Raw genomic sequence first — 13,140 nt, forward strand, 5'->3', positions numbered from 1 at the left:
ATGTTTATATGCTATATTCATCATAACTGTAAAGAGTTTTATTTTTGCGGACATCAGAATATAGTAGATAGGGTTCAGTTAAGTTGATGAAATATAGTGTAACTTCTTTTCTGATCCATTTCTTTCAAAGTCTAGTACACTACGCAATAGAGTATATACTACAAGGAAGTTGAGTCTACTTTAAAACTGGATGTTAAGTCTTATGTTTGATTCTGTTCAATGCTGTAGCCTAATTCTGTTCGCACTACTTTGTTTCTTCCAGGACATGAGAGACTGCTCCCATGATGGCAGAGATTTGTGTGAAAGATTTTGTCATATATTGCACGACTCTTAAATGCTAAAAGCAGAAGGAACAAGCTGGTAACTCAGTGTGGAGCAAAAATTTTATTTTAAACTTCAAAAATAATTATGTCAAAGAAAAGTCGTGCCAAGGGAGAGAAGACCGACATGGAGATTGAAGCCCTGCAAGCTGCTAATGAGGAACTACGAAGTAAACTAACCAACATCCAGATAGAATTTCAGCAAGAAAAAAGCAAGGTATTTATCTGTCTGTATTTTGTGATCATTTTGCTTAACAGTAGTAATGGTAGAAACCAGCAGAGCTTGAATCTCAAACTAATTACAGAATCACTAAGGTTGGAAAAGACCGTCAAGGTCATCAAGTCCAACCATTAATCCAGCGCCACCATGATCCCTAAACCATGTCTTGAAGTGCCACATCCACACGTTTTTTGAACACTTCCAGAGATGGCGACTCCACCACCTCCCTGGGCAGCCTGTTCCAATGCTTGACCAAATTCACTACTAAAATGCATTAGCCTTAAAAGGAACACATCTGACAAAGTGAACCACTGATGAACTGAAATTGTTGCCATTTTAAATAATGTGCAAAAGGAAGTAAATATCCCCAAACAGTCACTGAAATTTGCGGTCACAGCAATACAAATGCCACTAACTTAGTGTGACTTAAAGGCAACGAGGGAGTTTGGTATTTGATTTTAGTACTGAAAACTGTATGTTGTAAAAAGAAGTGTCTTCAAAGTCAAACATCAATACCTTACTCAAAGCATGTAACTTCAAATGCCTATGGGGAACGTAAATTGACTGGAAGTCATCTGTGTAGGAGTCCTGATTTGACTTGCTGAGGTTGTGTGTGCTGTTGCTCCAAGCTGTTCAGTGATTCATCTGATCACTAATGAAACAGATCCATCAATGTTTGTCTAGAGAGCACACGTTCAACAGATATTTGAGTAACCAAGAGAACACCTAGGAGAAATTGTTTATTTGTGAACTACGTCTATATTTATAAAGATTAGCATTTACTTTTATATATCTCAGTAGCAGTTTAAAATATGGGCAAGACAACATGGTTATTTCTAGTCTATTAGATTATTAATCTCAATTTGACTTTGCAGAAGACAGTCCTGGAGATGAGTCCATGTGGACATGGATTTATCTGTGTTAGTTTGGCGATACTGAGTTGCAAGAGTCTCAAGGATTTACCAGTGGAACAAGTATGCACTGAAAACGTGTTCAGTTTATATAACACAGTTTTGGTCTAGCCTTGATCAGTGTAAAATTTGGAACACCTGAATTTATTAATGAAACATATTCCTGTATGTTCTAGTTTATTTAACAGCCTTCTGTGATACTTAGCTTTGAATGGTCTTATTTTTCATATTTTAATTAAAAGGTAAACAACAACTCCCCTACAAATACAATCTTCAGAATTTATTTCGTGCAGAGTAAAAAGAAATAATGAAGCCTTAATTCTTGTTTGACTGATACGACAGGTTCAGTATATATCAGCCAACTAAATTTGTGTTGCCTTGGAAATTTTTCTTCTTTGCAGACTGAAGCGAAAAGTCATATTTCTTAGGGGTCAGCAGTATTGATGAGTGAACGGAAAAGTCAGGGTTTTTTGCTATAAGCTTCCTGATCCAACTTCTCCCACTCTTGTTTGATATAATGAGAATAGATTATAAAACAAGGGTGGCAGAAACGACTTCTTTTTCTTAACACCACACACCATGCAATTTACTAGTGGCTGATACCCTCTGAAATTGAATGTACCAGCTGATAAATTGCATTATTTCACTGTAATTTTTAGTGTGTCAATGCTTCTGTTTGGAAAGAGACTTGTGAGCTGATGGTACATTACATTTACATTAGTAAACTTTTCTTCTTAGTTATTTTGTCTTATTTCCTAAGAAATCCGTATCACTATTTATGTAGAGATACAGATGTGAATTTTATTATCATCATCTTTTAATTGCATTAAAAAGAGCACATAATTATAAAATTATCTTATAGCTTGGATGGAAGAATTAATTAATTTTGAGTGTTTAAATTACTCAGATTCTAAAAAAATCTACAGAAAGATTACACAAACCATAAGAAGAGTTTAGCCCTGATATGCTTCCAAGTTTGATGCTTTACCTGTAATAGTATCAAGTTGAACTCTGATTGAACTGAGAATAAAGTGTAGCTACACAACCATGACAACCGTAGGAACATTTTCTATAACTAATCTGCTTGTTTACCTATATCCAGTCTGGTAAGAGTTGCTTCAATTCGGTTACCTGTTCATCTTTTTACAGTTTGAGAATTTCATATTTTCTGGAGTATTGAGGTTGTTACAGGAGATACATCTGTGTATTGTGCACATACACGTGCGGAGAGGTGAGTGGGCTCACATACATAATGTGTAGGTGAATTTGAAAGAGGATATTACAGCCAGAGCGCTCTAAAAATCCTACTCAATATACAGTGCAGTCCATTCCACATTCTGTAGCATGTCGGAGTGCATTTCTGGAGGATGGGGGTGGAGAAGAGGTCTTCGGCCTCCTTCCCACATCTTCACTATGGTGTTTGCTCTACATTATTTAACTAGAATTGAACCGTGCATTTTATTTCCCACCATCAGGGCAACAGCCTGCTCACTGTCTGTGCAGCAGTTGTACAGGGTGCCATGGCTGACAAGATGAGTACACTAAAGCAATAGCCATTTTTCCTCTTCAGACTGTAGCTTAAAAATGAGCAACAAAAAGCCAACAGAAATTACAGCTTAGTATCAGAAAAGTAAAAACACTGTGCCTAGGGAATTCCAAATAAATTAGATGGCTTTATTGGCACAGAGGTAAGAGAGAATATGTTGAAGCTGCTAAACAGGCAGCTCTGTGGCCTGTGGGACATGAAGTGTATTAGGAAAGGTAATAAACTCTTGTGAGGCCAATTCTTTTAACTTAATTCTCCTAAACGATTTTGTTCCTCACGTACATGCCTATATTAATGATTTATCTAAGGAAAAACTGTCTAATTGATGAGAGACTTCACAAGTGGAAATTAGTTTTAACATGCTTCTGCCTGCAAAATACAGGTTTCTTTGAAATAAATCATACCCAAGACACATCCAAAACTTTGTGCATATTTTCCCAGTTCATTTTATTTCATTTGTTGTTGAGCCGTTTGAAGAAATTTCTCCTGTAAAATTGTTCCCCTCCATGCTTAAGCGATACCTGATCCGAAATTCTGTTCTTTTAATATGCATCGTCGTGGATCTTGCTGGTGGTGGTCTGGGCCTCTGGTGTATGAGCAGCTGGATCGTTTGTGTTGCCAAAGGGGTGAAGCAAAAGTTGTGGCCCTGCCTTAGTTCTCTTTTACTGCTTTTTGTTTTGGGAACACTTGTTTGCTGTGTTTGGGCAGCCTGCTGATACGCAGTATGTCCTCCTGGGATTGTAGGTTTGCTGCCGTCTGTGGAGACCCTGGAAATGCATGAACTGAACACGGGCTCACATACTGCCCTCTTTCTGCGAGTGGAAAAGTTTGGTTGGAAGGCATCCAAAATTTGGGTATCAAGTGACAGAAAGAGTTGACTGAAACCGCAAAAATCGTACTTTAACATGAATGGAGGCAGAACTCGCTCTAACTGAAGCTTAAAGTCTGGTGTAGTAAGCACAAAGAGCTGCAGTGAATGAGCATGGTCTTGGCAGTCAGAGTCAAGAAAATATGCATCAGCTCAGTCGTTTTATAAATGCCTATGCTGAGGTCCGTGAATGTTTAGGAACCAGTATTATAAAGTACCTATTCCTCCCTATCCCTGCTGAGATGGTTACCAAACACTAGAAGATAGTCTTCCAGTACTTTGACTAATACTTTGTTCCTGATAGCAAGGTGTTAGTGTTTGCTGTCACTATTCCTCCACCTTCACCAAGTTCTGCTGTTGCTTTTAAATATTCGTATTCTGCTTGTGACTGTATGTTTATAGAGTTGAGATCACAACCCATCTAGGAGTTAGGATAAATGAGATGTTTCCACTCAGTTGCCACGGAATCACCTCACAATCCTCATGCTTTTCCTAGGTTTCTTTGGGGTTTTTGAGGTTTGATGTCAGGTGTTGAATCTGTATGTAACAGTGATCCTTGTTAGTCATAAAAAAAAAATTTCAATATGTGAAATTAAAAAAAAAAAAGATGGCATGTCATACTGTCAAAATAGCTATATTTACTGGGGATTAAAAGTTGTATGACCAGTATATGTGGAAGAACTCTAAGCACAGCTGTTCATCTGAGAATCCAGACACACTGAATATATATATAAAAATTAATTTTATCCCCCTCTGCTATGTATAGAATAAGAAAGGAGCCAGTTAATTTACTGAACTATAAGGAGTATACTGAATAGCAAGGAGGCACTAGGATATTGTAATTAGGAATGAAATATGGCAACCCTCTTGGAGCAAGGAAATGGATGAAGTATTGGTAAAACCGTGTATAATTACTCCTGCCACTGCTGACTGGGATTAAAAGGAAGCACATCCCTTTGTTTCGTGACAGCAGTTGAAGGGCATTTGAATTCAGCTGTTCTCTACACTTGGTATGTAAATGTAACTGAACAAAATCACTACAATGAGAGAATTTTGGACATCTGTTAAACATTAGACAGTAAGTATCAAAGTTACTAAGAATAAATGTGGCAGTGTTACTTCAATCAAAATTCAAAGTTATTAAATGAGTGAATATGCTAGACATGATAATGCAATTTCTAACCCAGGTAAAAGAGATACTGGAGAGCTGTGAGGCAGATACTAAGCAATGATTATCGTTAATTTGGAAGACTCAACAAGAAAGTGTGATTGGAACAGGTTGCCCAGGGAGGTGGTAGATGCCCCATCCCTGGAAACATTCAAGGTCAGGTTGGACGGGGCTCTGAGCAACCTGCTCTATTGAAGATGTCCCTGCTCACTGCAGGGGAGTTGGAATAGATGGCCTTTAAAGGTCCCTTCCAACCCAAACTAGTCCATGATTCCATGATAATTAAACCTTTTAGACAGTATAGTGTTGGAAGAGGTCGACAGAAAACACAGTGCAAGAGGTCCTAAAAAGTCTGATGTTACGATGTGGTGTACAGGAAAATTCTACTCAGAACTGCAGTAGGACATTTAAAATCAATGTATCTTATCAAATTATGTATCTAAACCATATAAATCTGGAATAAAAGGACAATCACTGGAGGCTTCAGAAGTTTCTAGGGAATCCAAATATAGCACAGGGAAAAGAGATAAGTTTCATTTATCCAGACATGAACAGAAACACTTTTTCTGTGATCCCTTGATATTGTCATATAATCTTGAGAGTTTAGGTTAAAAGATAATCAGAAGTGGAAATGCTTGAGGCCAGAAAGATCACAGTAGATGTGGTGTCTTGATTCTCTTATTTATTCTTTTTAAGGAGTTTTTTGTTTATTTGTTACCAAAAATGGGCATGCAAGAAGGTATTTATGAAAGTGGACAGAATACAGAGTGAACACAGGAAGCTTTTTGCTGTGGAGAAGGAACGACGAGTAAAATTATAGGTAAACAAAGCAAGCAGTAGAGGCAAATGGACTGGAAAAATGGACTGAGTGTAATGGTTTTGGCTGGGATAGAGTTAAATTTCTTCACAGTAGCTTCTTTGGGGCTATGTTTTGGATTTGTGCTTAAAATAGCGTTGATAACACAGGGATGTTTAGTTACACAGAGTTAAGGCCTTTTCTGCTCCTCACACCACACTGCTAGTGAGTAGGTTGGAGGTGCACACAAAGCTGAGGGCTGACCCCAACTGACCAAAGGGATATTCCAAACCATATGACACTACCCTCAGCAATAAAACTGGGAGGGAGGTTGGAGGGGGGATGCTGCTCAGGGACTGGCTGGGCATCGGTCGGTTGGTGGTGAGCAATTGTTTTCATTTGCATCACTTGTCTGTTAAATCTTGGGTTTTATTTTCCTCTGTCTCTAATTTTTTTTCCTCTTTTCCTTAAAATTTTTAAAAATTATTATTATTTCTTTTTAATTATTAAACTGTTTGTATCTCAACCCATGAGTTTCCTTCTCACTTTTACCCTTCTAACTCTTCCCCCAGCCACTGCGGGGAGCAGAGCGAGTGCGTGGCTGTGTGGTGCTTAGTTGCTGGCTGGGTTGAAACCACGTAACGAGCAGTGAGTACAAGTCCCGTCCAAGCAGCGTCTGATACGGTAGCGTCACGTCTGACTGCTGCTTCTGCCATTTCTAAGCTCTTGTTAGAGGAGAAGGACATTCAGAGAAGTGGTTGTCTGAAGGCAGAAACAAGGCAAAACAGGTCAGATTCTTGGACAACTGGAAGTGATAAAAGCTACATTCAGAAGATGCCATATGATGCTACAATTGAGAAAGAAGTCAGGAGATTACCTAGGCTGTGGATTGATGTGACCACTTGTCACCACCAATAAAAAAATTAAATCAGGCCTGCAAGTTCTCCAGAAGTCCTTCACTATCTTCCTTATGTTTGAAAGATCTACTTTTGCAAGTTTAATATTAGGATGCTATATAAAGCTATAGTATCCTAAAAAGTACAGATTTTTAGCATGTTTTTCCCCTGAAATAGTTTAAATTTTGTTCATTTTAGCACAGAGGTCTTGCAATCCTGTTGATGGAGAATTTGTCCTTGACACATGGATTCAGTTCAAATAATTATCAACCTTTCATATTAAGCATCTTCATCTTTTTGTTCTGACACTAACCTGTTGCACAGTGATTTTCTCTTGCTACAAGATATATCACTATGCCATGTTGCTTCCAAGTAGGAGCTTGAGGTGTCCAGCAGTTACAAATCATCCAGTGCCCTAAGACTGATGGAGTAGTCTCTGATACGGAGACCAAAGACCAAAGTGCGAGTTTGTGTTTGGGGGGACACTGATTACCACTGCTGTTTCTACTCAGCTCCCTGCTGTAACAGTGTGGAGTGCCTTTCAGAGACTCAGCTTTTGGGGTTGCTTCTCCCCCTTATCCTTGGACACCATACCAGCACAGATGTATTAAAACTGATTCAAGTAGATCTACAGAGTTCCTGGATGAACCTTTTAGACCTGTCCCACTCCAAGTGGATTTCTCATACGACTGGAGACTGCAAAACTGATCCCTTTCCAATTTCAATATCAGCCCTTTTTAGCTTATAACCAGCCCCTTTGGAAAAGGTCAGGCAAACGAAGCTGCTTCACTGGACGTGACACCTACGGTTTCAGTGTGATTGATGCAGATGCAAAATACCTATTGATGAAGAACTTTCCCGGTGGCCTAGCAACAGCTTACTAGTGTTCAGATACTCAGTTAAACACCTTGACCCTGGTGCTGGTGAAGGAAGATTGCTAGGAAGGCAAAAGTACTTTCCTTTTCTAGCCAGCTACAGGGTGGAAGGTGTGTACGCAAAGGAAGCGTTTCTTTGCTGCCTGGAAAAACACAAGGGAAGGAGAAAAGCAAGGATTGTGCAGGGTTTACCTGCCAAATTGGAATTTCAGAAGCATATAGCAAGTTGACTTGCTGTGTCTGGTTACAACTTGGTAATACTAATGTTCCCCTGTCTAATTTAGAGTAAATTGAGTTGGCTCTGAATATGAAGGAATGAAACCTTGTGCTACCCTGGAGAAGTGATGTTTTGGAGCACTTTGCAGAACATACTCAGGAATATATTCCTAAAAATATATTTGTATCAAATTTGGTTGAAATTCTTCAAATGATCATGGTTGGAGCAGACTTAAGTTGCATTGAGTACCATTGGATTTGTGTGTACACAGACATACCAAGAAGAGAAAGAAAGAGAGACTTTATTACTTTTACTGATTTTGTTATTTTGTTCCTTGCCATGTCACTGGAAATGAGGTCTGTATTAAAAAATTATTCGTTTCTACACACTTTCCAAAATAAGGCACTTGGATTGTTATACTCTGTTGCAGGGAAGAAAATTTTCAAGATACTGCTGTATATGTTGCTGCAATTCATTGAAGTCATATTTAGTTGCACAGTATGATAGACAATTTACCAACTTTTTTTATTTCTTGTCCTTTTACTTAGTTAGATGATCCCTTTAATTTTAAAAAAAGCAAAGGAAATTCAGACAAGCATAAAAAAATGCTGTTGAATATGTTCTTCCTCTTCTGAAGTTCATATTAGACTATGTGACCCTGCTTTTGAATATACAAAAGTGTTGGGGAATCTTTCTGGTGATGGGAGAATCCCTGTGGAGTTAAACTAGAGTGTACAAATCTGCTCAGCTTGTGTTTGCAGTGATGTGCTGGGATCCCCAGTGCAAGAGAGGTACGGACATACTGGAGCAAATCCAGTGAAGGGCTATGGAAATGTTGAATGGCTTGGAGCACCTGATGTACAGGGAAAGGCTGAGAGACCTGGGACTGTTTAGGCTGGAGAAGAGAAGGCTTGGAAGGACATTATCAATGTGTATAAATACCTGATCGGGGGAATAAAGATGAAGCCAGACACTCTCAGTGGTGCCCAGTGAAAGGACAGGAGGCAGTGGGCATAAACTGAAGTACGAGAAATAACATTTAAATGTAAGGAAGTTGTTTGTTGGTTTTGTGGTTTGTTTTTTTAACTGTAAGATGATTGAACACTGTAACAGGTTGCTCAGGTAGATTGTGAAGACCATGTCCTTGGAGATACTAAAAATCTAACTGGACATTGTCCAGGGCATCTTGCTCTGGTTGACAGCAGAGCTGGACTAGATGACCTCTGGAGATTCTTTACAACCTCAGCTATTCTATGACTCTATATTCCCTAACTCCAAGCACAAGTTACCTAAGTAAAATGCATTAATTTTTTTAAAAGCTAACGTAGATGCAGGAACGTTTTATAAATGGGTGACCAGTAAACATGTCATTTTTTTTTTTTTTTTATTTTTTTTCCTGTCCCTTGAAGCTTGCAAATATTTAAAAGGTAAATTTCTTTAGTGTAATTTAAACAGTAGAGTAGAAGTTATTAAGGAAAGATGTAAGATTTTCTTCCCAGCATGTGGTTTTCATTGTGCTGTATAACCTGCTGTGTAACTGAGTTTTTGAATTTGTAATTGCATTGCACGAAGCATTGTGGAAGTGTTAAACACCGACCGATTAATTCCCTCTTGGAATCCATGAGGAATGAGCCAGAGGAGAGGTAGGCAAATAGAGAACTTTGTCAGGATAGGAAACTCACTACTTGCCACAAACCAACCAACCCCAAAACAAACGAACAAAACATTCTAAAAGTTTGTTCTTAGTTGTGGGAGAAGCTAAAATCTAGGCTGAACCGTGCAAATTATCACAAGTGCCTTGTATCTGGGGTTGCTATCATAAATATAATCCCCCCCCCTCAATATTTGGCTATTGTGTTGCTAAAAGTGGGGCCAGTGTTAGGGCTGCCTTTTTCATTGGGACATTTTTGGTTGCTTATGTCCACAGCAGTCTTGCCTGACTGAGTAATTTTTAATGGCATGATCCAATACACGCTGAAATTTTAATAGAAGGGGTGCTGTTGACTGGACACCAGATTGTGCTGTACGTGTGCTTAAATAGGAGTAGAGTTTACATATTTTTTAGAAAAAGTAAAGTTTACATGCTTGTTTTGTTCCTCTTGAAGGAAAGTTGCTATGCATTTGATTTTTAAAATAAACAGTAGCGTCTTTACTTGTTGGCGTCCCCCCTAGTAACCTGCCTTTTTCACGGTAGGCAATAAATTGCCTACTATAACCTGAGTTCCTGGCAAAAAGCTTTGCGGAGAGTATTCCCCTCACTCCCCAAGTGATTGACTATTGTGCCACAAATAAAAAATACCTACATTTAAAGCCAAGAGAAAAAAATGAGGCAGTCCTTAGTAGGTTCTTATCATAACATTTTTATTGGGGCAGTGTTTCAGTAGCACTTGGAGACATGTATGGGTTAATAGGTTATTGCCGTTTAGGAAATGTGTAATTTAAAAATTACATCATTGACTTCAGTTCATAAAAATGAACTATTATATTTCTGTCTCAAGTGTGTGAAGTCAAAGAAAACACCACCAGATGCAAATATACTGTGATAATATAATCATACTGTTTTAAAGAAAATCCTTCTTTCAGGCCCTGTTCAAACATAAGAGAGGGAGGTGTTTGGCACTGTTTTTCTAAGAAGCTTCTGCTTTGGCAACGGTATTGTATCAGTGTGCGCTAATTATTAAAGATTTAATTTAGAAAGGCAGAAAATACCTGTTCTATTGGTACCCTGATATCCTGCCTGACTTTGTTTCCCTATTGGCTTCATTTCTTGGTTATGCTTCATATTCTGCCTATGAACAGAACTGCTTTTTTCGTTTAAAAAAAAAAAAAAAAAAAAAGAGTACTAGAAATGAAAAAAAGAGAAATTGCTTTAAAGTTTAAGTTCATTTTGAAACTGAGACTTAGGCATATGGGAAAATGCCACACTACTATTTTCAGTCAGTCAGTTGCTCTGGAAGCCAGACGTGGATGGATCTGCATAGCATGCAGGAGAGAGGGATGGAAGGAGTGCGGGAAGGACAGCTTGTGGCTTTCGGGGAAGACCTAACAGGCAGACCTAACTTTCCGTCTTCTCTGACAAGAAGCAATAACAACAAAAGACTTTCAAAAGACCTTGATAATTAGGATGTGTCCTTTTTACTGGGTCATAAGGAGTGATAGGTATTTAAGACGCAGTGTAAAAATCCAGGGGGTTTAGAAGGATTTTTACTCTTCTTGTTTATGTTGCTCTTGCTGAAGATTTGTAAGTAAAATGACTTGATGATATACGACAATATTGAGGTACTCTGAGTGGTTTAATATGTGTTGTCACAGACAGAAGCAATGCATATAGATGTTACCTTCCCTTAATTCAGTGGAAGATGAAAAAAATTGCACAAGTATGCCATTTTGTGTTACTCAGTACTCCTCCAAAAATTTCAGATTCCCTTTCTCGTATATTAAAAATCCTTTTAGGAAGTCTCATTCATTAATGTGTTGTATTGAAAACTGCCTTTCAATTGCATGCTTCATGCACAGTATGACTCATTTTAAATTACTGTAGTTCTGGAGGTATCTTAACCTTGCTTAGATATGCCACTGTACCGTTTGTTTTCCTGTGGTGGTGGTACTGCGTTTCATTTCTTAGTTTCATTTCAGCTTTCTTTGCTCACCAGTAAGGAAATAACTGATAGATTTAAGTGAATAACAGATATTGGTTCATTTGCAAATTTGTCTATAAACTAATGCACTTCTGATACTAAATAGGTGGATAAGTGGCTTAACTCTGTCATAGAATCATAGAATGGTTTGGCTTGGAAGGGACTTCTAAAGGCCATTTAGTCCAACCCCCCTGCTATGGGGAGGGACAGGAGAGTCTTACTCTGCTGTGGAATTGGGTACCTTAATGCACCCACTGGAAACCAGTGTGATCCACTATAGGCTTGGAGCTAAATGTCATCACACCAGAAGAAATAACACGGATATCTCCTGCAGATAACTTCCAATAGCCAGACTTGCCATTTTGGGAGAAAAAAAAAAAAAAAACAATTAAAAAAATCTATCTTTCTTCATAAAGATACGTTATCTGCATCATCCTGGAACAGAGTAACAGTATCTGTACAATAAAATCTGCTTCTGATTCTGTCTCATTCAGAGCTGTTACCTTTTCTATAGCTGTCATTATAGTGCTGTCTCAGCTGGTGTTTAGTCCACAGTGTATCTAGAAGATTACTTTCATGAAAATGTAGATAACCTTCTCTCCCTCTCCTGTTTCAGCCTGTTTCCTTTTTCTTTTTATTTTATGGTTCTTTTTATTTTATGGTTCTTTTTATTTTATGTTTATATTTTAATTTAAATCCAGGATAAGTTTGAGTTGGTTAAACAGGATCATAACATCTTCTGTGCAGGGAAAGTCTGCTGCCCCTGCAGTCTGAAGACTTCAGGTGAAGTTCAGACTGTGGAAATCCTACCGTCAGTGCTGTGGGTTTGAGTAACGTGTCGGTTTCATTTTATGGTCACTCTTAAATTAAGTAGTAATCTCGGGTTCATTGGGTGAGTTATATCTGAGACTTTTGAGTTAAGATGTCCTGTTTTTCCGAAAGCAAACACACAGAAGTGCCTGTTTGGATGATTGGATCCAACCTGCTTTCAATAAACAAAATAATGAAGGTTTGTGGGCCTGAACTATTATTATTGCTTTTAATTAACCGTTACTTTTGTTTTGACTCTGGAATCCAGAACCCTGCAAAAAATAATTTGTTTTAATTATACCTTCATAGTAAATGATAGTCTGAGTATTAATAGATATCTCCCATCCATTCTGCACTAATCTGAGGCAAGTTGCAATTCTGGCTTAGTTCAGCATAAATTAAATTCATTGTATGACTACAGATCCCAGCTTTGTATAGCACAGATGCAAGCAGTCTAGCAATCCTGAGACAGTGGCTAACATCCTGCGCTCGTCAGCCTCCTTTTGCCACAGAGCACTGTTTGGCATGTATGATCCTATTGCCACTTAAGGTTAAAACACAAGTCTTTGAAATCTCTCCCTCTGACTTTGCCTTAGATGAGAAGTACGTCTATATAGCCCACAGTCTGGCAGGCACTGTGATAGGGATAGTAGAAGGACGTTACTGACACTACGTATGATGAAATACATTATTGCCTTTCTGGTATGCTATGACAGAGGAGCAAGCCTTTGCCCATATTTTTTTTTTTTTTCTTCTCAATTAATATTTCCCACTTGGAAAAAGCATTGCTTTCCACACAGCCAGCTGAGCATCATTTTATAATGAGGTTTCATGACATCAGATATTACTATAATAGGCCATAATACCTTTCCCTA

At 38.3% G+C, this 13,140-nt stretch overlaps 1 protein-coding gene across 1 annotated transcript in view; it reads left to right on the forward strand.

The window, feature by feature from the left end:
- The first annotated feature begins 408 nt into the window (after positions 1-408).
- The window catches only part of JAKMIP1 (janus kinase and microtubule interacting protein 1), a 55,729-nt gene continuing 42,997 nt past the window's right edge, over positions 409-13,140 (forward strand). The window contains exon 1 of the mRNA XM_010281808.1: positions 409-537. Within this exon, the coding sequence (XP_010280110.1) occupies positions 409-537 (129 nt within the window). The remainder of the gene's footprint in view (positions 538-13,140) is intronic.

Source organism: Phaethon lepturus, unplaced genomic scaffold, assembly GCF_000687285.1.
Source record: "Phaethon lepturus isolate BGI_N335 unplaced genomic scaffold, ASM68728v1 scaffold5052, whole genome shotgun sequence".
Lineage (NCBI taxonomy): Eukaryota > Metazoa > Chordata > Aves > Phaethontiformes > Phaethontidae > Phaethon > Phaethon lepturus.